We start from the raw sequence: 27712 nt of genomic DNA, 5'->3' as shown, positions 1-27712 counted from the left end.
TTGATACTTGTTAATAAAATACAGCTCGTTTCTTAGTCGAGTGTTTGTTGTTTTACTGATGATGAAACTCCAACATTCCTTCACTATCCGGAACATTCCGGAACGCTGATAGTGAAACTCATTCCCACAAAGAGCTTTACACACACACTTGATCTTACACAACACTGAGGTTTCATGTCTTTTAATTGGATTAGTTCATAATGACCTGTCGTTTCACCCAAATATTACAGCATGACTAGTCAAACTTCAGTACATATTCAACATCTGTCTATGATATGAAATATGGCTACATGTTCTTCTTCATAATACTCACGTTTGGCCGACGTGTTTTGATGAAACGAGGCAACAGAAAAATGGCTTTGCTGTAAAAGGTCAATATGATAAAACACTTCAACTAAACGATCAGAACACAAACTCAGATGGCAACATGGAGAAAATCAAAACAGGTGCACATTTCAGTACATCATACGTAAAAAATAGCTTTTAGATAAAAAAAACAAACAGACACATCTTCAACAAAGATGATGACGTATTATTGGCTGACCCTATCCAGTCCTCATCAGGGTTCAAAGGTCATTTGTCCTCTGATTCATCTTCCTTGTCTTTGCAAAGTTTCAGTTCTCTCACTCAATTCCTTCAGTCCAGCTCGTGTTTGATGACATTGGCATTAATATTCATCAGGTTTAATTTGAGGTCATATTTTCCTGCGCAGCTCATATTCAAACCCAAATCAAAAGGCAAAATTGGTCTAAAATAATGTCACAATACAAAAAAAAAAATGTAATAAAGGACAAAACATTTTTTGATTCATATTCTTAATGTTGATTCTCATTACTGTAACAGTATTTTTCAGTAAATATAATGTATTAATTAAAGGCAACGATTAATTTAAACATTTCCCTCATTTTAGTAATTCATCAACAATGAGAATTTGACATAAAATGTGTTTTTGTTCAAGAAAACGTCAACAAGGTTCTCAGGACGGATTTATTAAAGGGTTAGTTCACCCAAAAATGTCATTAATTACTCTCCCTCATGTCGTTCCATACCTTCATTCATCTTCAGAACACAAATTATTTTTGATGAAATCCAAGAGGTATATGACTCATAATCAACACTTTCAAGGTCCAGAAAGGTACTAAAGACATCGTTAAAACGTGATCATATCATGTGATCATAATTTTATTTTTTTCTCATAATTGTCTGTCATTATTGACTTTTTTCATATCAACTTTTTCATTATTATCATAATTATAACTTATCTCATCATTTACTTATGTCGTACTTTTATATGTCATAATTATAACTAATTTCAGCTTTTTGTCAACTATGACTATCATAATTGACTTTTTGTCATAATTTCAATGTTTTATAGTAATTTAAATTTGTCAATTTTGACTTTCATAATTAACTGTCATAATTTCAACTTTTTGTCAATTTTGACTATCATAATTCACTTTTTGTCAATTTTGACTATCATAATTCACTTTTTGTCATAATTTCAACTTTTGAATGTCGGCATAAGTGACTTTTTGCAATAATTTAAACTTTGTCAATTTTGAATTTGTCATAATTGACTAATAATTTCGTCTTTTTGTGAATTTTGAATTTAATCATATGTCATAATTTCAACTTCTTTGTCAGTTTTGGCTATCATAATTGACTTTTTGTCATAATTCCAACAAAAGATTCGTAAAGTTAATGAAACAGTGTTTTGAAATCACTAGAGATTGTTGAATAAAGTGGTTATTTTTGTTTTGTTTTTGTGCACAAAATGTATCCTAATGTCTCTTCATAACATTAAGGATGATCCACTGCAGTCACATGACTGTTTTAACGATGTCTTTAGTACCTTTCTGGACCTTGAAAGTGTTGATTATATTATTATATGAGTCATAAACCTCTTTGATTTCATCAAAAATATCTTCATTTGTGTTCTGAAGGTCTTACGTACATGAGGGTGAGTAATTAACGACTGAATTCTCTTAATAACCCTTTAATTGCAGTGATTTGGGGTGAGTATGAGCCGCTCAGATTCAGGGTTTGTAGTGTTTCAGTTCACATGGCTTCATCACAAACATGCAGCGTATATAAACAATACAAAATTATCATACAGCAGGATAAATTAGTGGTATAAATACTTTATGTACATGCTCTTTTTTACACTCTCGAGTGGTATGATGAAACATGCTTCCACACACACCGGGACGGTCACAGTTTTGGCACCAAGCAAACTCAATGACCAGCATTGAAGCGCGCCACAAAGGTCAACGTCAGCGTTTGACCCTTGACCTCCGTCAGCAGCTGACGGTCTCTGCAGTAAACACACGTGTGTCCGGCTGGTCTCAGGTCAGCCGTGACTTTAAGACCCACTCGCAGTGAGGGTTAGCGCGGTAAACGTCCATTAAATGTGCGTCTGGATCCAGGCAGCGCTCGCCTGCGGAGAACCAATCGATTAATGGCTTCAGTCTGAGCAGAACATTAATATTATCGGCCGATGAATGTAACTCACCGATGTTTCCTCCCACCTCGAACAGAAACTGTCTCTGTCGGCGACTGGCGCTGCGCGACCCGCGCCTGCAATCAGACAGGGATTGGTTAGAATCGTTTGGTTTGGTCACGTGACCGGTGTGCCTTTAAGTCGCTCACTTACCCGTTCTCGATGTCGAAGCGCGCCATGATGTCTCTGGCCTTCATCTCGCCGTTCAGCTGAATCGCCATGGAAACCTTGGCTTGAAGCGGCGCGTGAACTCTGATGACACCTTCACGAAGGTCAGTGACCTGAGAAACATTATTATGTTATTACTATTGATATTTTCAGAACTGTTTGTTTACAGTCAGTGCAGGTTTTTTTGCGCCAGTAGGTGGCGCCAAATGACATCTTTGTGACATTAATTCAGCTTATTTGTTAAAACAACGATTCAATTAGGACTAAACAAGGTGTTGAAATTATTTTAATAATTTTTAATAATTATTATTATTTATATCTTTCTAGGGATTTTTTATTATCTCATTATTACCGCCTTAAAAGGCTCAACTGTCAAGCAACGCGTTGCCGTGGAAACGGTGAATCTGAGGCGCCATTTTATATCATCGACCCGCGCAGAAGCTCATCAAGTGAAATCAGCGTTACAATATTAAAAGGATGTTCCTCAGCGGTCATGACGCATTATTTGTATGAATTTATGACTGTACCTGGAGATTAAATGCTCTTAACAGATGAAGGTAACTTAATCGCATACGCTCCGGCCGTTCACACAGAACGCGTTTTTGGATTCCACAACTAGACCATGAGGCGTTATAAAACCTAGCGCTCAAGTTAAAATGTGTTAGATAACGTTTAAAATGCGTTTAATACAAGTAAAGGTAATAAATAAACACATAAGATGCCAAATGGATGCCACATTTCAGATGCCGTCGTCATATATGTCGTTTTTTCCCACTGACCGGCGTTCAGCTGACAAGCAGAAATTTCATCTCGAGATCAAATATGAGATTTTAAGTTCATATTTCAATACATTCATGTTCACAGCAGTGTTATTTTAGCATAATTTAGATACTATTCCAGTTTTTTTTATTAGTTTTTATTTTTATACTTTCCATTGTCTTTTATTAGTTAGGGTTAGGGCTGTATTTGCCATTTTCATTACCTTTTTTAATATCTAAATAGTTTTATTCATTTTATTTCAATTTTTCAATGTTTCAATGTTTTAGTTATTTTAATACTTAAAGGGTTAGTTCACCCAAACTGAAAATAATGTAATTTATTACTCACTCTCATGTCGTTCCACACCCATAAGACCTATATAAGGTATTTTTGATGAAATCAGATGGCTCAGTGAGGCCTGCATAGCCAGCAATGACATTTCCTCTCTCAAGATCCATTAATGTACTAAAAACATATTTAAATCAGTTCATGTGAGTACAGTGGTTCAATATTAATATTATAAGCCATGAGAATATTTTTGGTGCACCAAAAAAAAACTAAATAACGACTTATATAGTGATGGCCGATTTCAAAACACTGCTTCAGGAAGCTTCGGAGCAATATGAATCTTTTGTGTTGTTTGTGAACTGCTGAAATCACGTGACTTTGGCGCTCCGAACCGCTGATTCGACACAAAAGATTCATAACGCTCCGAAGCTTCCTGAAGCAGTGTTTTGAAATCGGCCATCACTAAATAAGTCGTTATTTAGTTTTTTTGCCGCGCCAAAAATATTCTCGTGGCTTTATAATATTAATATTGAGAGAAAATGTCATTGCTCAGGCCTCACTCAGCCATAGGATTTCATCAAAAATATCTTAATTTGTGTTCTGTAGAGGAACGAACGGTGTGGAACGACATGAGGATGAGTAATTAATGACATTATTTTCATTATCCTTTAAAGTAAATGAAAACTGTCTAATATTTTATTTCAGTCAACTATATTTATTGTTTTAGTTGGCTATAATAATAACCCTGATTCATGTTTCTCCCATATCTTTATCCAAACTCAATCCCATGAGCACTCACTTCGCTGCGGTCTCGGTCCTTCTCCAGGTTCCATCTCTTCAGAAGTCTGCGTTTGCTTTTCTCTGAGGTCGGCGTTTTCTTGCCCATGGCGGCCTCGTTCATTTTTCTGACATGTGAGATCAGGAAACACGGGACCTGCGGATGCGAATAACGGACACGGAAAACAATGACTGTGAATGTCATTTCATCACCTCATTAATATTCATTTCTGCATATCATGTGGTTAATGTATGCTCACCGTCCACAGCAGGTCCTGATGGGTAATGAGGAGACGCACAAGCTGGGCGGCAGCGACGGCGCCCTGCATCTCCTCCTGTTTGGCGTTCTTCCCGCGGAAGGTGAAGAGATTGGGCGCGACGATCATGGAGACGTTCCACAGGCTCATGCGGTTCTTGTCCTCGTACGCCACTACCTTTCGCAGGAACTCCAGAAGAGCCTGTCAACAAACATCATCAGATTACTAGAGAAGAAATTCTGATAAACTCCAAACAGGAAGTTTCACTGGAAGCCTCTGCATTTACATGCATTCATTTTACTCCCACTGCATTGAAGGTTCATTCCCCGTGACCTTGGCGTCACGCTCTGCTGGGTAAATATGCCTGTACTGCATCTGCACGGCGCTTTCAGCTGATTTCAGCAGGAACGGAATCAGCGCTGAATCTCCACATGAGAATATGGGCACAAACATGACGTCAAACAGGCCTGATTCTCTCTCACGTCTCTGTGTGTGTGTGTGCGTGTGTGTGTGTGTGTGTGTGTGTGTTCATGCCACTCGTCCAACCGGTTCATCCACTTCACCTGAGAACACCGTCATTTAAATACTTCACAGTTCTCTAAACAGGGACAGTGACTCAGACACAGACTCCTGCTGTTTTATAAACTCAAACACACTGAAAACTTTTTTAGATCTTTTATAGATCGTAAATAGATCCATTTATTATAAATGCCAGAAGCTCCTTAACGGAGGTTTTGTCAGATTCAGCTCATGTCGAGACAAATCCGACCTTGAAGCAGCAGTTCCCAAGCTTTAAAATAAGCTAAAAATCAAGATGTGAGCTGAAATCTCATTTTAACAGCCTTGATCCTGGATATAGTTTATATAGCTGAATCGCCTAGATACAACAAAAGTTTGGAAACATTACTATTTTTAATGTTTTCAAAAGAATCTTATGCTCATCAAGCCTGCATTTATTTGATCAAAAATACATAAAATAAAGAATATTGTAAAATATTATTAGAAATTAAATTAGCTGTTTTCTATGTAAATTTATAGTAAAGTGTCATTTATTCCTGTGATCAAAGCCGAATTTATATGATTAAAAATACAGTAAAAATCACTAAATATTATTAGAATTTAAATCAGCTGTTTTCTATGTGAATATATAGTAAAGTGTAATTTATTGCTGTGATCAAAGCTGAATTTTCAGCATCATTACTCCAGTCTTCAGTGTCACATGATCCTTCAGAAATCATTCTGATATGATGATTTATTACAAATGTTGTGCTGCTTAATATTTCTTTATAACATGATATTTTTTTTCAGGATTCTTTGATGAATAAAAGGTTTAAAAAAGCAGCATTTATTTAAATTAAATCTTTTGTAACAACATACACTACCGTTCAAAAGTTTGGGGTCAGAATTTCTTTCTTTTTTTGGGGAAGAAATTAATACTATTTTTAAGCAAGGATGTGTTAAATTGATAAAAAGTAATAGTAAAGATGTTAAAAATATTTCTATTTTGAATAAATGCTAAATCAATGAATCCTGAAAAAAGTATCACAGTTTCCAAAAAATATTAAGCAACACAACTGTTTCGATATTGATAATAACTGGGCATCAAATCATCATATCAGAATGATTTCTGAAGGATCATGTGACACTGAAGACTGGAGTAATGATGCTGAAAATTCAGCTTTGATCACAGATTTTATTTTAAAAAGTATTTTAAAATAGAAAAACATTATTTTAAATTGTAATAATATTTTACAATATTACCATTTTTTTTTTTTTTTTCAAAAACATTAAATATAGTAATGTTTCCAAACTTTTGACTGGTTGTGCATACGAGGCCCTAAATTATAGCTGGTGATTTTTGCGCATGCATCAACTTCAGAAAGCGCGTGAGGAGATGAACAGACCTTCAGCGTGTCTCTGTTGGCTTCAGGCAGCAGCATGATGAGCAGATGAAGAGCCTGGATCTGATGTTTGGGCGATGAGATACCTGACAGACGGAGAGAGAGATGAGTGACACTGAACACTCAGTGATGGACACGCGTGTGGATGTTCAGACTCACAGTGAGCGGCCGTGAACGCCGGCAGGTGCTGTTGGGTCAGCAGAGGATACGGCAGCTCGCGGATGAACATCTTCAACAATCCCGCCGCGTCGTTCTGACGCACCTGATCCCAGTCGAAGCGATCCTCGTAGAACTTCAGCTCCAGCTCCTGACGCAGGTGCTGTGGAGGAACAACACGTGAAACATCCATCAGTAAGCAGTCAGGAGCTTCAGTCGTGGCTAAATAACACTGAGCTCTGTGGAACTACAGCTGGAATCAGTGGGAGAAATCCGGGTCGGATGCTTTACGGATGTGTCACTGACCACATGAGTCAGAACAAGCCAACAACGCAGATACTGGACCAGGCTGTGTTCATCTGGATTTACCTTCACTCTGGATGCTGATCCTGGAACCCTGAGGATTCCCTCCGTCTGTAACCCCGTCTGCTCCAGTTTAGACAACAGCTGAAAACAGAAACGCAAACTTCATCACATGAGATACGCAAACACACACGTGCTGGGTATTAACACGTCTTACTGCAGCAACACCATGGTTTCCAGACTTTTACTACATTAACAATATTTTTTCTGGAGTTTTACTGCAGTAACACCATGTTTGCTGGACATTTACTACAGTAACACAATGTTTTATGGATTTTTACTACAGTAATACTATGTTTTCCAGACATTTACTATGGTAACACCATGTTTTCCAGACTTTTACTACAGTAACACCACGTTTTCTGGACATTTACTACGATAACACCTTATTTTCTAGACACCACAGTAACACCATGTTTTCCTGACATTTACTACAGTAACACCATGTTTTCCTGACATTTACTACAGTAACACCATGTTTTCCAGACTTTTACTATGGCAACACCATGTTTTCTGGACTTTTACTATGGTAACACCATGTTTTCCGGACTTTTACTATGGTAACACCATGTTTTCCAGACTTTTACTATGGTAACACCATGTTTTCTGGACTTTTACTATGGCAACACCATGTTTCCCAGACATTTACTACGGTAACACCATGTTTTCTGGACTTTTTCTACAGTAACAACATGTTTTCCAGACAATTACTATGGTAACACCATGTTTTCCAGACTTTTACTATGGCAACACCATGTTTCCCAGACATTTACTATGGTAACACCATGTTTTCTGGACATTTACTACGGTAACACCATGTTTTCCAGACTTTTACTATGGTAACACCATGTTTACTACAGTAACACCATGTTTTCCAGACTTTTACTATGGCAACACCATGTTTCCCAAACATTTACTACGGTAACACTATGTTTTCTGAACTTTTACTACAGTAACACCATGTTTTCCAGACTTTTACTATGGTAACACCATGTTTACTACAGTAACACCATGTTTTCCAGACTTTTACTATGGCAACACCATGTTTCCCAAACATTTACTACGGTAACACTATGTTTTCTGAACTTTTACTACAGTGACAACATGTTTTCCAGACTTTTACTATGGCAACACCATGTTTTCTGGACTTTTACTATGGTAACACCATGTTTTCCGGACTTTTACTATGGTAACACCATGTTTTCCAGACTTTTACTATGGTAACACCATGTTTTCCAGACTTTTACTATGGTAACACCATGTTTTCCAGACTTTTACTATGGTAACACCATGTTTTCTGGACTTTTACTATGGCAACACCATGTTTCCCAGACATTTACTACGGTAACACCATGTTTTCTGGACTTTTTCTACAGTAGCAACATGTTTTCCAGACAATTACTATGGTAACACCATGTTTTCCAGACTTTTACTATGGCAACACCATGTTTCCCAGACATTTACTATGGTAACACCATGTTTTCTGGACATTTACTACGGTAACACCATGTTTTCCAGACTTTTACTATGGCAACACCATGTTTCCCAGACATTTACTACGGTAACACCATGTTTTCTGGACTTTTTCTACAGTAACAACATGTTTTCCAGACAATTACTATGGTAACACCATGTTTTCCAGACTTTTACTATGGCAACACCATGTTTCCCAGCCATTTACTATGGTAACACCATGTTTTCTGGACATTTACTACGGTAACACCATGTTTTCCAGACTTTTACTATGGTAACACCATGTTTACTACAGTAACACCATGTTTTCCAGACTTTTACTATGGCAACACCATGTTTCCCAAACATTTACTACGATAACACTATGTTTTCTGAACTTTTTCTACAGTAACAACATGTTTTCCAGACAATTACTATGGTAACACCATGTTTTCCAGACTTTTACTATGGCAACACCATGTTTCCCAGCCATTTACTATGGTAACACCATGTTTTCTGGACATTTACTACGGTAACACCATGTTTTCCAGACTTTTACTATGGTAACACCATGTTTACTACAGTAACACCATGTTTTCCAGACTTTTACTATGGCAACACCATGTTTACTACAGTAACACCATGTTTTCCAGACTTTTACTATGGCAACACCATGTTTCCCAAACATTTACTACGGTAACACTATGTTTTCTGAACTTTTACTACAGTGACAACATGTTTTCCAGACTTTTACTATGGCAACACCATGTTTTCTGGACTTTTACTATGGTAACACCATGTTTTCCGGACTTTTACTATGGTAACACCATGTTTTCCAGACTTTTACTATGGTAACACCATGTTTTCCAGACTTTTACTATGGTAACACCATGTTTTCCAGACTTTTACTATGGTAACACCATGTTTTCTGGACTTTTACTATGGCAACACCATGTTTCCCAGACATTTACTACGGTAACACCATGTTTTCTGGACTTTTTCTACAGTAACAACATGTTTTCCAGACAATTACTATGGTAACACCATGTTTTCCAGACTTTTACTATGGCAACACCATGTTTTCTGGACATTTACTACGGTAACACCATGTTTTCCAGACTTTTACTATGGCAACACCATGTTTTCTGGACTTTTTCTACAGTAACAACATGTTTTCCAGACAATTACTATGGTAACATCATGTTTTCCAGACTTTTACTATGGCAACACCATGTTTCCCAGCCATTTACTATGGTAACACCATGTTTTCTGGACATTTACTACGGTAACACCATGTTTTCCAGACTTTTACTATGGTAACACCATGTTTACTACAGTAACACCATGTTTTCCAGACTTTTACTATGGCAACACCATGTTTACTACAGTAACACCATGTTTTCCAGACTTTTACTATGGCAACACCATGTTTCCCAAACATTTACTACGGTAACACTATGTTTTCTGAACTTTTACTACAGTGACAACATGTTTTCCAGACTTTTACTATGGTAACACCATGTTTACTACAGTAACACCATGTTTTCCAGACTTTTACTATGGCAACACCATGTTTCCCAAACATTTACTACGGTAACACTATGTTTTCTGAACTTTTACTACAGTAACACCATGTTTTCCAGACTTTTACTATGGTAACACCATGTTTACTACAGTAACACCATGTTTTCCAGACTTTTACTATGGCAACACCATGTTTACTACAGTAACACCATGTTTTCCAGACTTTTACTATGGCAACACCATGTTTCCCAAACATTTACTACGGTAACACTATGTTTTCTGAACTTTTACTACCGAAACACTATATTTTCTGGACATTTACCATGGTAACAATGTTTTCTTCACTAAGACCATGTTTTGCAGGCCTGTACCATGGTAACAGCACAGTACTCAGTTTGGAGTAGCATGTAAACAGCATCTATGAGCTGTTGTTTTCTGACAGATGATTGAGATTCCAGCTCACTCAGACACACAGAGTCTTTATCAGTCACTGATAAGAGCGTTCAGGACTCATCAGCGGTCACAGACGCAGCTGTCCACCAGCCGAGGGTCTCCGTCCGCATCTTCCCGTCAGGTCTCGAGTTACCCAACACAAATACTGACGGTGTTGCAATGCGGGAAGAATCTCGGAGTGAGCAGATTCACAGCTGAGCGTTTATTAAAGTGTCTATTTTAATCCTCCGTCTCTGTGATTCTAAGCGTTTCCTCAGTAAATCTCTGAAGGGGATTCCTGTGAAACAATAAACGGCCTCCCTCATTCCACTTAAAAACAGAAACATCGAGGTCAAGACAGCCGTGTAAAACAAACCAGAGCACTTCTGGCCACCGCCTTTGTTTTTGGGAAAAGCGAGACGAGCGTGGGCTGGCAGGTCACGATAAAGCGAGATAGCGAGCCTCGGATCTGTCCAAGGATGCGGGAGGGAAGAGTATCCGAACCCCGAGAAGTGCTGACCGGGAACTTTCCGCTCACAATCTCCATCACAACATTCCAGTGTTTCAGCCTCGTTTCTAACAACCAAAGAGGGAAAGAAGAGCCACGTACCTTCCTGAAGACCAGAGGAACTCTAGAGCCGGGGTATTTCTTCTGGTCGTTCTCCAGCAGCGTAGCGAGAGGAACGCCGAATATCCCACTGTCTGTGGGAACAAACGACAGCATTAGCAGCCAGTTTTACCCGGTTTCTGACTCTCAATATGACGGAGACGCACCTCTCGCTCTGCTGCGCACCACGCGGTTCCTCTTCATCTCGATGCCCAGGGTGTCGTAGAAGGTGGTCAGCTCGATCAGAGAGATGTAGCCGATCTTCCTGATGTCCTCAGACGACAGATCGTTCACTCGCGTCACACCCTGTCGGGGCTTCACTATCTGGAAACTCTGAGACCACAAACCTCATTAGACCACAGCATCTGATCTGATGCTTTCAGTTCATGTTTCAGGCAACAGAACGGTAAACACTGCCGGTAAAACATGCATTAGAGACCCCATGAGATGCTTTCCTGTGCTGACAACAAGGTCAGGGTTCGGCTTGTTTTATTTAGACCTGATATACACACGTTTGAGCTCAGTAAGAAATTAATACTTTTATTCAGGAAGGACGCATTAAATTGGTCAAAAGTGACATTCGTAACATTACATTCTATTCATCAATGGATCCTGGAAGAAAAAATGTTTCTTGAGGATCATGTGATCAAACAGATCTGGATCGGGATGAGACGCACCGGTAAATCCCTGTCATCTTTACGGATCCTCCTGCAGTCTTGGCATTCGCGGCCTTTCCGATGAGCTCGTGCTGCTTCTGAATACGGCACGTCGAGCGATAATACGATGGTCTCCGAACCGCTGCTGGAGCCGTTACTGTCCGCCGGAGTGAAGACGGCACACGGCGGAGAGACTGGACACACAAAACCAAACAACATTAAGCTCATTTAATCACAAATGTTCATAATATTTCCATGAGCTCTTAACTAAATCAGAACCATAAACACTGGCACTCCAGCTACTGCTTCCCATCATCTACTGTAAATATTATGTGCTGCTCGTGATGTTCTGCATTTGTGAATCACGTCTAAAAATCTAAAAATATTGTCCAACCTTTAGGAGGATTCCACTGGGGCAGTTTGGGAGCGATCTGTCCGTTTGGAGAAATGGGAGGCGTCAGTTCCGACTGTAAGAGAACACAATGACATCATCATCATCATCATCATCACACGGATCCGACAGAGGTAAACATGTTCTGATAACTCATAATCAATAATTGCAACAGTCCTTTCTACAGTATATTGTAAGTGAAAGGAAAGCAGTTTAGAAAGTGTCACATCATTTCAGCATGTGTATATAATGTCTGTAAAGATGATGTCCTGCTGAACACTGGACTTTTGTTGGACTATTTCGGACCAATGAATCTGTCCTTCATATCCAATCAGAGAATGAGATATTTCAGCTGTCGGAGCAGCTGACCGTGACTCACGACTGATTCATCCTCTGTCTGACTGACCGTTTACTGACCACACATCCTCTAAATCTAACAGAAACCACAGCACCATATATTAATTATTATTAAATGCATCTATGCATGCTGTTATTCAAAGTGGCTCACATTGCATTCAATTATACAGTTTTGCATTCACTGAGAAATCGAACTCATGAGCTTGTCGTTGCAAGCGCCCTGATCTAGTATCTGAACTACAGGAATGAAACACCACAAACTATTTGAACATCAACTTTAAAACCGGCATGAAATGCAAATTCACCCCATCTATTTTATAAATGTGTTATTGTGAACAATTCACCCATGCATGTTTCATTAAAAAAAATGTAATTTTAATCATAATGAAAATATCATATATAGCTACACGATTCTAGATTAGAAAAACGATTCTCCCACGGTTCTGAATAGACAACTAAAAAATTTTTTTTACAAAATGTTAATTTGCTGCAGTCTGTTAAAAATATATATTTAATTGATTTGAATTTATTATTTTTTTAAAAATCGGTTTGCATGAATGATTCAATGATTCACTCATAAAGACTTAATCTCTGAATGAATCAGTGTTTTTGAATGAATCTCTTGAATGATTCAATGACAAATACAAGTTTTTAACAGTCACTTGTCGCCACCTACTGGTTAGCAATATTTATTTGAAGCGTCAAGAAGCCTCTGGTGATGTATGCAGGATTCTCTAGTCATTTAGTGCGCATAAACGCCGCCCCTGCAAGCTCACGCTCAGCTCCGCCTCCACTTTAAAAGCCATGCCCACATCTCAACATCCAATCAACAACCGATGCACAGAACCAAGTCCCGCCCTACATTTTCTCTTTTCAGATACACATTCAGCTCAAAACTCAGATGTATGTCAATTCAGCAGGAATGTGGAAGGTTTGTCGTTTTCTGGATACTTACTATAGTAAATGTCTGGAAAACAGGGCATTACTGTGGTAACACCATGTTTTCTGGAAATTTACTACAGTAACAACATATTTTTTAGACTTTTACTACAGTAACACGTATTCCAGACATTTACTACCAAAACACCTTGTTTTCTGGACATTTACTGCAGTAACACCATGTTTGAAACACAACAAACCATTTGAGCATCAACTTTAAAACCGGCATGAAATGCAAATTCACTCCATCTATTTTATAAATGAGTTATTGTGAACAATTCACCCATGCATGTTTCATAAAAAAAAAAAAAAATGAAATTTTAATCATAATTTTTAATGAAAATATCATATATAGCTACATGATTCTGGATTAAAAAAAAAATCATGATTCTCCCACGATTCTGAATTGGCAACTAAACAAAATAACATGTAATTTACAAAATGTTAATTGCTGCAGTCTGTTAAAAAATATTTAATTAATTTGAATTAATTATTTTTTAAAAATCAGTTTGAGTGAATGATTCAATGACTCACTCATAAAGACTTCATCTCTGTACGAATCAGCGTTTTTGAATGAATCTCTTGAATGATTCAATGACAAATACAAGTTTTTAACAGTCTCGTCACCACCTACAGGTGTATAAACCCACACTCAGCTCCACCTCCACTTTTAAAGGTCACGCCCACATCTCAACATCCAATCAACAACCAATGCACAGACCCAAGTTCAAAATTAATCTGTCACTACTTCTGTTTCAACAGCTCCTCAAAACTCTCTGACATTTTTCCAACATGTATTCATGTCATTTACAAGAACTCAAATGTGTCAATTCAGCAGGAATGTGGAAGGTTTGTCATCTCATCTGCTGTCATGAGGCTAATTTTAACCACGTCTGGGGTTTCCTCATGTGTTGCTGCTCATTCCAGTCTCGGTTATTTTGAGACACATTCACACGCCGAACAAACGGCCACAGCAGCTGCAGTGACAAATGACCACAGGAAGCGCCAAACTGTGAAAATCAGACGACACCTGCAAACCTGCCTGAGTGGACTGAAACTTCTACTGAATGTTAGGAAACCGACGCTCACCGACGCATCTGGCATGGAGAACACGTCCCGCACGTGTCTCATTGGCTGTCTGTTCCGCTTGTGCAGCGTCTGCGTGTAGTTGTCCAGTCGCTTCTTCACCATGGCGGCCTGCGAGCGCGTGAGCGTGGAGAGAAGAGCCTCGGCCGGCCCGTCGCTCTGAGTGCCCGTCACCAGTGTGGAGAGACCCGCCTCCTGGAGCCACGCCTCCTCAAGCTCCGCCTCTGAACCAATCAAACACACACTAATTAGACTGCTGAATCACATGACTCAAAACAGAGATTATGACAAACATGAAATGACATTCATAACTGATGAACATTGCAAGATTAACAGTATTATTTTCGGTTTATTACGGTAAAGATGCTTTGAAACAATCTGAATTGTATAAAGCGCTATAGAAAAATGGAGAAGGAAAGTAATCTCAGAGTTTGAGCAAGTTATAAGATTAAAAATACAAATGTTTTTTGTTTACAAAAGTAAACGGACTCAATGCTGATTTCATGCTGACTTTAACAGGGTTTGTTTAATTAAAATCATCATATACTTCCGTTCAAAAAACACTGATGATGTTTTAATAAGATGAAAGTGTTTGTGACTCCATAAAAGGACCAAAAGTACCATAAAAATACTATATGAAACAAATGTCCATATGACTCCACCATATTCTTAATCATATGATTGACTTTATATTGATTTTCTGGTACACTGTAAAAAAATTTCCACCTACTTAAAAAGTTTAAAACACTTAAGTTGGGTTGCTGCCATACATTTTTAAGGTAAAATCAAATTGGCTGTAAACGTCATTTCCACTCATTTTTAAAATCTTGTCTAGTTGAATCTCAAACAAATTACGAAATTGGTTTAATTATTAGAGATGCACCGATACTAAATTTCTCTATCTGCCGATAACGATACCGATAACGATACTGATAACGATACCGATACCGATAACTATACCGATAACGATACCAATATCGATACCTGTAACAATACCGATAACTGTACTGATAACGATACCGATAACTATACCGATAACGATACCAATATCGATACCTGTAACGATACCGATAACTGTACTGATAACGATACCGATAACTATACTGATAACGATAACGATAACTATACCGATACTGATACCTATAACGATACCAATATCGATAACGATACCGATAATGATACCGATAACGCTACCGATAGTTTGGGGGTTCTGCCTTTTATACCTTCTTTTAAATTAATGATAATTTCATTATAATTAATAATTAATCATTACATTTTGAAATAAATGCAAATAAAAACTTTATTCTGTCCGTTTTATCAACTTGTTTCAGAGTAACTGGTATCAGTTTATAAACAAACACACTCAAATTAATATTAACACACATTAACGAAATTCTGAAGATTAAATTAATATTTCTTTGAATGTTATTGATTCATATAATTACTATTAATATTGAACATCAAACAGTGCATTTTCCTGCCCTCCTTTGATTGACAGGATATATCGGCCCTGACTATTAAACTATCAATACCGATTATTGGCCGATATATCAGTGCATCTCTAAATTTGAGTTAAATAATGTAAAAAGTAGTGCTGTCAAATCGATTAATTGCAATTAATCGCATCTAACAGAAAAGTTTGTAAATGTAATATTTTTTATATTATATAATATATAACAAATACACACACACATATATATATATACTAATTTATGTTAGATGTGATTAATCACGACTAATCGATTTGACAGCACTAGTAAAATCACATGCTGCAATGAAATTTCCTACTTTTATGGTGGGTTTTTTGTCCTTTGAATTACACCAGTCCCGTCCATTATCACTGTTTAAAAACGAGTCACATGATCAATTTGCTAACAACACCGTTTGCGTTTCATGGAGGAAAGTCATTCATACGGGTTTGAGAGACATGATGGTGAGTGAATAGCTGCTTTTCCACCACTTTCTTTGCTTAACTGTTCCGTACAGCCCGATGGTGGAAAAGCGGCTCATGATGACAGAACAGACCGTCGGTACGCACCGTCCACACTGGCCCGCTCCGTCAGCTCCTCGTGTCGTTCCTGACAGTCCTCCTGGATGTTCTTCATCTCGCTCCAGTAGTCCTCCATGGAGTCACGGGACACGGAGCGCTCCGGAGATGACGGAGACACGGCGCCGGGCAAACTCATGCTGCCTATCCTCCGGTACTGCGCTTTCCTGCGGAAACAGAGAAACGAGCCGTGAATCCATGCGGGTCTTCATCAGGGATTCATTAACAATTAAAGCAGGCTAATATACCGTACAAACCACACGCCAACAGAGGAAAATCAAGAATTCTTCATCTCATCATCTTCATGTTTAAACTGCAACAACTATTACAGATGTGTCAGATCATAATTCATAAGCATGCTCAGTGATGGAGACAATACAGCAAACGAGCCAGTTTCAAGTTCATATGAGCTTCTATCAAATATTGATAAGGCTACAGGAGCTGATGATGGTCTGTCGGCGTCAGGAAGTGAACCGGCGTCATTTAGAGGAAGTTATCGATCATGATGGAGCCTGAATTGTGTTACACGAAGAACTTAATTGCCTTCAAATGTTCCTGCCTCAGTTTACACACATCAGCCTTCAATGGAAACAATTTCCCTGCAATTTTCACACAAAGCTTTAGCTGGAATAACACAGTGTGTGGATCAGGCTCACGCCAGTGAAAACTACTTCCTTCACACATTCCATCAGCGAGAGGAACGTCAGGATCGCGGTCGAGCAGGTTCACAACTGAACACTGAGTCTGTGCGTCTCGCTTCAATTTCAGCATCTCACTGCGAGATTTGAGCCGATCTGAACACACTTCATTGATATTATCAGACAGTCCTGACATCACAGCAATATTCCAGGTGAAATGCAGCTTTTTAACAAATAAATTCAGTTAATTAAATGCTTGACAAACACCACAAACAATATAAGATTTCCAGATAAGAACTCATACATGCACTACCATTCAAAAGTTTGGGGTTGGAAAGATTTGATAATTTTTCTGAAGTCTCTTCTGCTCAGCAAAACTGCATTTATTTGAGCAAAACTACAGGAAAAATTCTTAAATATTTTTAGAATGTAAAACAGCTGTTTTCTATGTCAATATATAGTAAAGTGTAATTTATTCCTGTGATCAAAGCTGAATTTATTTGATTAAAAATACAGTAAAAATCACTAAATTTTATTACAATGTAAATCAGCTGTTTTTTATGTGAATATATAGTAGTGTAATTTATTCCTGTGATCAAAGCTGAATTTATTTGATTAAAAATACAGTAAAAATCACAAAATATTGTTAGAATTCAAAACAGGTGTTTGCTATGTGAATATATAGTAAAATATAATTTATTCCTGTGATCAAATCTGAATTTATTTGATTAAAAATACAGTAAAAATCACAAAATATTATTAGAATTCAAAACAGGTGTTTGCTATGTGAATATATAGTAAAATATAATTTATTCCTGTGATCAAATCTGAATTTATTTGATTAAAAATACAGTAAAAATCACAAAATATTATTAGAATTCAAAACAGGTGTTTGCTATGTGAATATATAGTAAAGTGTAATTTATTCCTGTGATCAAAGCTGAATTTTCAGCATCATTACTCCAGTCTTCAGTGTCACATGATCCTTCAGAAATCATTCTAATAATGATTTGCTGCTCAGGAAACATTTATGATTATGTTGAAAACAGTTCATATTTTTATGGAAAATGATGCATTTTATTTTTTATGATTCTTTGATGAATAGAAAGCATGAAATATAATCTTTTGTAACATGATAAATGTCTTTACTGTCACTTTTGATCAATTTAATGCATCTTTGCTGAATAAAAAAATCTTAGTGACTCCAGACTTTTGAATGGTTATCATCAGACTTAAGAGAGTCAATAAACACAAGAAATTCAACACAAAGACCTTAAAGCATGGTTCAGAATTGCTCCTTTTGCTTTTTCATGTATGAAAAGGTGAAATAAGACTGAAGTTCTACTGGACAGCTAGACATTTATGAGCACTGAATATAAACAAAATCAGGTGTAAACCCAAAGAAAACAATGTGTTTAACATGAAGAACCTTTGGAAGAACATGGAAAAGGTCTTTATAGTGGAAAAAGGTTATGATAAAATGAAAAAATGGTTGTTTTAAGAACTGATCACTGAAAGGTTCTTTAGGGAATCTTTATTTTTAAGAGTGCTCAGCGAATCACTAGCATTAGACAGAACGTAATCTGTGTTTAACCCCGAATATTCCTTCAAACAGAGTGTTTAACTCACAGGTGACCAAACGCACGGCATGATGGGTCACCGGCTCGTGCCAAACAAAACACACAAAAGAATCACGACACCAGAAGGAAAACACAAACTCAGAGCTGTCATGTGTGTGTTATTCAGCCACCGATTCTCATTTTCACAGCATCCACACAGATATTTACACACACCAGACACGGAGATATTCTCAAACTCATGCTCATATCATTATTCTGAGACATGAACAGCAGCTAAAGCATCTTCAGACTCACTGTTTGTGTTCAGACCGATGTGAAATCAGGACTCAGAAACCCAAACTATGAATCAAACTAGAACCGAACAAAGAATCCACAAATCCAGCTGACGGCGTCAATCAGGTCCTGTATAAACTCCATAAGTCCACAGCGTTTGAGGATCTCCAGAGAACCGAGTCTGATATAAAGCCTCTCTGTGGGTGTTCTCCATCAGGTCCTGTTCAGAATCGATTCACGTACCTCTCAGCGCTGCGCTGAACTCCAGAGCGGACGGAGAGACATCAGACAGCTGTGGAGAACAAGACCACACTACAGACGGAGAGAGAGAGACGCGGTGAGGGTTTCCTCCGGGAGAGTGTGTGTGTGTGTGTGTGTGTCTCCACCCACTGCTCTGACCTCTCGCTCTCTCTCGTGTCATTTTGTGTCCATTGTCTTCTCCGTTTACAGCTCTTCCTAAAGCTCATCTCTGACTTTCAGACACACAGAATCGAGTGTGATTTAGGAAAACCGCTTCCAGATGTGGCTAATGACCACAACAACATTCCCAACACCGCTTAAACAAACATCTCACTCCATTCAGAGCCTAATTATGGACGTTTGTTTCTGCCACGGAATAAAAAACTTTTTTTAGATATAAAATCTCAATCCTGACTTTTTCTCTTACTGAATTGTGAGAAATAAAACTCATAATGGTGAGGAATAAAGTCAGAATTGCATGTTTATATTATCTGTATATATTTATGTGACTTTTTCTCAGAATTGCAAGATATAAACTCGCAAATGCAAGTTATAAAGTCAGAATTGTGAGTTCATAAAAAAGTCTATCTCAGAATTGCAAGTTTATATTATTTATATATATATTTGACTTTTTACCTCACAGAATTGAGATGTAAACTTAAAATGGTGAGAAAAAAAGTCAGAATTTCGAGTTTGTGACTTTTTCTCAGAATTGCGAGATATAAACTCACAAATGCAAGTTATAAAGTCATAATTGTGAGGAAAAAAAAGTAAATTGTGAGTTTATAAAAACGTTTTTATCAGAATTGTGAGAAATAAAACTTGGAATGGCGAGGGAAAAAGTCAGAAGTGCAGGTTTATATATATATATATATATATGACTTTCTCAGAATTGTGAGATATAAACTTGCAATTTCAAGGAAAAACGTCAGAATTGTGAGATAAAGGCACAATTACCTTTATATTTTTGATTCTGTGGCTTCCGTACGTAACATGACCCGAGACACGATCTTTCCGATGGCTTTAATCTTCACAAACAACCGTTTTCAAGGTTTTGATTGTCTCAAGCACAAAGTCACTGGTTAAAAAGTTATTGTTTGCCTTTTTATTGCAGTGGATTATTGATATTCCTTCTTCACCACATTATTATACCGAAGGGAAAATGCTTGTCCTCATAAATCTGATGTTTCAGTCAATCGCTTGTTAAAGTCACAGATTAAAGTGTTTCCTCACTGAATAATCTGCTTCTCTAAGAAATACATTATTGTGAAGATTGCTTCATATTAACTAGTTATTCATTATCAAATAAAAAAAATCATGTTCGGGAAAACATGATGAGATGCTGACGAGGATAATGCATATTTGACACAGATGACATTCATGATGACTCTGTAACGGTCTGGACGTCCGCGGCCCCCCGTGATGAATGTAGGTCAGTGTTGAGAGAAACTAAACTCAAAACATGTGTCACGATCCCTGTGCGACTCCGAAATCATGATCTCATTCCTGCAGGAACGCAAACAGCTGAACCAGAGACTCAGAAACTAGATGTTACAGAGCTCAGAGTTTTCTTTATGAAGGGCGTTCATTTAATCAAATCAAGCCTGATGAAAACAGCCGACCATTTCATCAGAATAACGGTGCCAAGCATCTGAATCTGGCACGTCCTCGTGAAATGTGGGCTCTCAGGTTTGTTTTCACTCTCCGGGCCGCATAAACTATCATGAATCCATCAGCCTTTCCTCCCAAAAGTCTTAAAGAGAAACATCTGGCGTCTAAAAATACCTTTAGAGTCCAACAGGACCAAACCTTGAGGAGGAACTCAAACTGACTGAAGTGATGAAGGGGCTTCCTTACTAATAACAGAGATGCTCCAAATATACACCGACACTAGTCGCAGCTCTACTTTTGATTTACTCATCCAAAATGTGTTTAAAACACACTCCACAGCTGGAATCTGACCCCTAAACGCCACACACACTAGATTTAATCAGCGCGGCCCAACTTACCCCGAGCACTTCACCACCGTCAGCAGATCGCAGCACTTCAGCCGGTTAAAAGCCGGAGCATTAGCCAGAGGACGTGCTGGGAAACAGATCAATAGAGCGGCTCTGGAGCGTTTGAGACGTTGGCATCAGTGAATTATGGGCCGGTTCATGCGCTAATGGAGCAGTAATGACTAAGAGCGTTAGTGTCCAGTCGTCTCGGTCACACTGAACCGGCACAAACCACAAACACTCGTTCATTATCAAGAGCTTCGCTCACAGAACAGCCAGATTTATCAGATCAATATAAGATGAAATCAGAGCGAAACACTGAAAATCAAGCAAGATTTATGATGAGGAATTCGACTGCGGTTTTACCGTGGTATCAGATGGTACTGAATCTATACTGTGTTTTTGTTTACAAGAAAATATACATTTCACATTGTGTCACTTGCCATTTCTTTGTAATTATTTGTGAAAATTAATAGAAATTTCCAAATCAAAAGAGGTAAATTCACACACCAATTTTTTTTCCCAGTGTAGAAAACAATTTCTTTTGATATTACCGTATTCAAATACGTTGCAATTTACATAACAGAACCAGGGTTATTATTATAACTGAAACTAAAACCATAAAAATCATTTCAGTACTGAAAATAAAATAAAATATTTAAAAAATGTGTCCGAGGCAAAAAAATGTGTTTTCAGTTTATATTTAGTTTATCTTGATGTTCTAAAATGACTAAAACTAAAACTGAAATAAAAATTAACTGTATTGACATTAAAAAAAAGCAAAAACAACTAAATTACTTTAACTGAAATTAATGAAAATGGAAAATATAAACAAAAATCTCATTCAATAGTATCTCAATAATACTAAAAGAACACTGGATAGGTCAAAAATCATATTACTGTAAAAATTGTGTAATTTCTGTTCCTATAACAAACAATGTGATATAATTTTTCATCTACCGTTCTGTTAAATTTTTTAATGTTTCTGAAAGAGTCTCTTTGGCTGCGTTTATTTGATCAAAAATACAGTAAAAATAACAAAATATTATTAGAATTTAAAACAGTTGTTTTCTATGTGAATATATAGTAAAGTGTAATTTATTCCTGTGATCAAAGCTGAATTTATTTGATTAAATACAGTAAAAATAACAAAATATTATTAGAATTTAAAACAGCTGTTTTCTATGTGAATATATAGTAAAGTGTAATTTATTCCTGTGATCAAAGCTGAATTTATTTGATTAAAAATACAGTAAAAATCACAAAATATTATTAGAATGTAAATCAGCTGTTTTCTATGTCAATATATAGTAAAGTGTAATTTATTCCTGTGATCAAAGCTGAATTTATTTGATTAAAAATACAGTAAAAATCACAAAATATTATTAGAATGTAAATCAGCTGTTTTCTATGTGAATATATAGTAAAGTGTAATTTATTCCTGTGATCAAAGCTGAATTTATTTGATTAAAAATACAGTAAAAATCACAAAATATTATTAGAATGTAAATCAGCTGTTTTCTATGTGAATATATAGTAAAGTGTAATTTATTCCTGTGATCAAAGCTGAATTTTCAGCATCATTACTCCAGTCTTCAGTGTCACATGATCCTTCAGAAATCATTCTAATATGATGATTTGCTGCTCAAAATCAACATTTTATTTTGCATTGTCTCTTTTGACTAATTGAATGCATCCTTGCTGAATAAAAGTATTATTTTCTTTCTTTTTTTGTACCTTTATTAAGCAGAAACTGACGTACGAGCGTGTTCCCTAAGTGTGCTCTCAGAACTCCACAGACAGGAAGTCCAGTGCCACTGAAACTTCCTGTTTTGGCTGAAGTGATTGGAAAGTCTGTGCTGTATAATCAGGCATGTGCTATATAATGCTCTATATTACCCTGAACACACCCTCAGAAATCAATAAACCAACATTAACTTCCTATTATCCTCAGCGAGGACGCTCTCAGACAGAACGGAAGAGCCGAGAGGACATGATGAGCTGTCGAACCTTCACCTGATGAACGGCTGACCACACTAACACTCACAACAAGATGTGAAATTACAATAATCCAGCTCAGATTACACGAGCACAGTCTTCATCGCACGTCTAACCAATCCAGACACAAAACACATGATTTAGATTCATTCAGGGGACAAACTCCCAACAAAACAGCTCGAGTCTTTTGTTTCCAACGGTACCAATTTACCATTCAAATGATGGCAGCTCACGTTCATGCAAAGCAGCTCGTGACTGCGGTAAAGTCACACGAACACAACAAACACACACATTCAGCAGGATTTCAACACCTCGTTTACACAGAACACGTCCTCTGATCCGCCACTGAAGGTTTGTTCATTCTTCTGCTCTGTTTTGAGTCTCAACGTGAGAAAAATGAGGCAAAACAACCAACAGCTTCTCAACAAATCTCTCAAAGTGGGGTTTTGATGAAATAGAAGCAGCATTTCAGGTTCCCCAAAGAAAATTTCATAAAAATAGAACCATTTTTTCTTAGTGTAAACAATATTCAAACAATCTTAAAGATTCTGCTGATGTTGAATGTTCTTCAGTGAACCATCAATGCCAATTTGACAAACTGCTCGTGTTGGATGAAAATATGTTTAAACACGTCTGAGAAATCACAGAACCGGTTCAGAGTTTGATCTGATCTAAGATCTCTCAAACACACCAGCTTTGAGTTTAAATATTAATCATCTTCTCTTCTGACACAAACAAAGTTTATGACGATGATAATATCACTTCAGACTATTACAGCAAAGCATGAATAAATAATCCACCGCATTAGTAAACGCTCCTATCTACAGCCGAACATCAGTCAAACTCCTCGTTTGACCCACAAACATCATCATTTACACTAATTTACTGTAGTAAAGCTCCAGGGATTACCTGTGCATGACGGCGTGTGTGTTTCAGCGCGAGCGGCTGCTCTCGTGGCCGTCTGGACGCGACTGGAAGAGTTAGTGACGGGAATGCTGCTGCTCTTCCGTCCTCGTTCCTCTGGGCTGGAATGCGGTCCGGCAGCATTGATGTCACCGCGCACTCGGATCACTCGGATCTTTATGAGTTCATGTGTGACTTATGAAGAAACAGCAATCGAGTTCAGAGATTCTACAGAATTAAAATGTTCTGGGATGAAGAACATCTCGAAAAACTGAGCGTTTGTACTAATAATCCACAACCTGAGAGATTTTATGTCATAACGTGGCTAACGAAATCTATATCTTGCTTAAAAATCTAGATTTTCATATTCATGTCTCATAACCACCAAAAAACACAGCACTTCTTTGTAAAGTCACTTCATATTCCATGCGCTTTACTCTTAAAAATAAAGGTTTCAAATGCTTTTTCTTCAAAGAAGAACCAGTTTTGGTTTCACAAAGAACCATTCTTACAGGATTAGTTCAGTTCAGAATGAAAATATCCTGATAATTTACTCTCCTCCATGTCATCCAAGATATCCATGTCTTTCTTTCTTCAGAAATGAAGGAAAACATTCCAGGATGTTTCTCCATATAGTGGACTTCACTGGGGTTCAACGGGTTGAAGGTCCAAATGTCAGTTTCAGTGCAGCTTCAAAGAGCTCTACATGATCCCAGACGAGGAATAAGAGTCTCATCTAGAGAAACCATCGGACATTTACTAAAACATAAACATTATATACTTTATAAACACAAATTCTCATCTTGCACTGCTCTGTGATGCTCCACGCATGACGTCATCATGTTGGAAAGATCATGCGTGACATGGGAGGAAGAACCGCAGTAAAACTCCATCTCATTTTCTCCTCAGACTTTAAAATGGTCTTTTTTTGTAAAGACTCGTGGTGCGTTCACACCAGAGGCGAATGAAGCATTAAGCGCGAGTGATTTACATGTTAAGTCAATGCAAAGACACGAATAGACATCCTGCGGCGCAAATTGAGCGTTTCGGGTGTTTGACGCGCGATTCACGCAAGTTAAAAAATCTGAACTTTGGAGAATATTCGCGCCGCATTAACCAATCAGGAGCTTGCTCTCGTAGTGACGTGAGCGAGCGGAGGCAGAAATCCGAATCAGCAATGGAGGACAAAATCATCGTCGCTGTACGAAACATCTTCATACTTTTATAGAAACATGAATAAAAAGGTTCTTGCTTGGAAGAGAGTGAGTGAGGAGGACGGACAATCTGGTAAGTTGTAAAAAACGCTCTTTACTCAGTTTGAGCTAGCTAAAGCCGGCAAATTGAGCTTATTCTCCGTGTTTTACAACTACTTTTCCGCTGAGAAGTTGATGTTTATTCAGAGGAAGTGTGCAGAAACGAGACGAAGCCCCTCTCATGACGTGAATGAAGCAAGTAAACTTAAAATGTTCAAGCATCCAACTACGAACGAATAGCGTGATTTATTCATGCAAATCGTGTCTGGTGTGAACGCCCCATTAGTCTTTGACGTTCTCTTAGTAAACACTGGATCGGTTCTTCCTCCTACGTCACACGTGACCTTTCCAACATGATCACGTCATGCGTGGAGCATCACAGAGCAGTGCAAGACCAGCATTTGTGCTTAAAAAGTATATAATGTTTATTTTTGTAGTAAATGTCCGATGGTTTCTCTAGATGAGACTCTTATTCCTCGTCTGGGATCATGTAGAGCTCTTTGAAGCTGCACTGAAACTGACATTTGGACCTTCAACCCGTTGAACCCCAGTGAAGTCCACTATATGGAGAAACATCCTGGAATGATTTCCTTCATTTCTGAAGAAAGAAAGACATGAACATCTTGGATGACATGGAGGAGAGTGAATGATCAGGATATTTTCATGCTGAAGTGAACTAAATGGACATTTTAATAATCGAAAGAATCTTGGATGTTAAATGTTCTTCACGGAACGATCGATGCCAATAAAGAAGCTCTCATTAGATCTGTGTTTAATGCATCAATGTTCAGTGTCAGAGGACAATGTGAAAGTCTCTGGATTAGAGATGAATAGAAATTGATTTACATTCAGTTCTAGTTTACAGTCACTGAACGAAGCGACTACTTCCTCTGATACTGACTGTTCTAGAATCACATTCGTCTGAATCAGACTCGACTCAAAACTGCTCCAAACATCGTAAAATACAGGCTCCATTTTCTTCATGCAAAATATCTGTTCTTATTTCTCTTTTGATTTGGAACACGTCCCAGAGATTCTCCTGACGGAGTGATTTCAGTTTCAGGATGATAGTGTGGAATCATCCAGCGCTCACTCACACACACACACACACACACACCAGCTTCCTTTTGTGCTCAATACAAAACACTGACAAACCAGCTTTCAGCACAAACCTCTCATGAGACAAACACACACACACACACACACACACACACACGTGCCGTCAGCACACACAACAGAGCTTTCAGCCTGTGAGAATTATGTCACTTATGAGGATACGACACGACACTGACCTCTGGACAACAGCTCTGTGTGTGTGTGTGTGTGTGTGTGTGTGTGTGTTGCTGGAGTTAAACACTACTCTCAGCAGAATGTGGAGCAGTAATCAGACACACACACTGATATTAAAGCTGCTCATCATGTCATTAACTCCATCAGACTCCGTCTGTGTTTATGTTTCCTGAAGCTGCAGCATAAATCATCCGGACATCACGCCTGATCCTTCAGGACGCTCTCTGGCTCTGATCTAATGTAAATATTTTAAGACTCGAGAGAGGAGAGCGTCCCATCGCTGCCTGACTCTGACCCGTCCTGATCATGACATCATCCTCTGAAGAGATGCATGCTGGGTACATCAGAAGACACACTGAGCAACTTTACAAACACTTTTACTGACATGCAACAAGTGATTTCTGCATGTTCAGATAAACTGCAGCACTGATGATCACGGAGGAGGAATATGGGACAGGGTGGAATATGATCATGTGTTTACTCAGCAAATATTTGAACATTTATCAAACATGAACAGCGTTACAGTGTGCTTCAGTCTCTAAATAAAGATGCAAAATTCATTTACTGCTGATATAAATACATAAAATCATATTAAAGACCTGAAACACTGATAATAAATCATTCAAAACGTGAAATGGAACCGAATGAGAGTGAAATTATCATCTCAAATTTAAAAACAAAACATAAAAGAGAGTTTAAAGTGTGTGTGTGTGTGTGTGTGTCTGACCTGTTGTCTGCTGCGTGTTTCTGCTCATCTGACTGAATCCTGAATGAATGAAACGCGGTCAGAATCACTCCGCCACAGTCCTTCACATCCATCCTCCATCAGATCGCGGAGATCACTGCACGCGTGTGTGTTTCTGTAATTCACGCGAGTGTG

The 27712-nt window shown here is 37.9% G+C and overlaps 1 protein-coding gene across 4 annotated transcripts; it reads right to left on the bottom strand.

The window, feature by feature from the left end:
- Positions 1-171: 171 nt before the first annotated feature.
- On the bottom strand, positions 172-27712 carry arhgap28 (Rho GTPase activating protein 28). Of its 4 annotated transcripts, none has more exons than XM_067378275.1 (15): positions 27560-27712; positions 16652-16827; positions 14617-14837; positions 12235-12307; positions 11862-12034; positions 11352-11517; positions 11188-11279; positions 7176-7253; positions 6810-6969; positions 6654-6736; positions 4753-4950; positions 4515-4649; positions 2654-2781; positions 2513-2577; positions 172-2437 (listed from the first exon to the last, which is right to left on the bottom strand). In XM_067378275.1, the coding sequence occupies exons 1-15, from the start codon at positions 27649-27651 to the stop codon at positions 2346-2348; spliced, it is 1932 nt and encodes a 643-aa protein (XP_067234376.1). In that variant the 5' UTR covers positions 27652-27712; the 3' UTR covers positions 172-2345. The 4 variants fall into 4 exon arrangements, with proteins under 4 accessions (XP_067234376.1, XP_067234377.1, XP_067234379.1 ...); XM_067378276.1 differs by lacking the exon at positions 27560-27712 and adding an exon at positions 24296-24447; XM_067378278.1 differs by lacking the exon at positions 27560-27712 and adding an exon at positions 19395-19506.

Source organism: Chanodichthys erythropterus, chromosome 23, assembly GCF_024489055.1.
Source record: "Chanodichthys erythropterus isolate Z2021 chromosome 23, ASM2448905v1, whole genome shotgun sequence".
Lineage (NCBI taxonomy): Eukaryota > Metazoa > Chordata > Actinopteri > Cypriniformes > Xenocyprididae > Chanodichthys > Chanodichthys erythropterus.
This window is presented reverse-complemented; position numbering and strand designations above follow the sequence as displayed.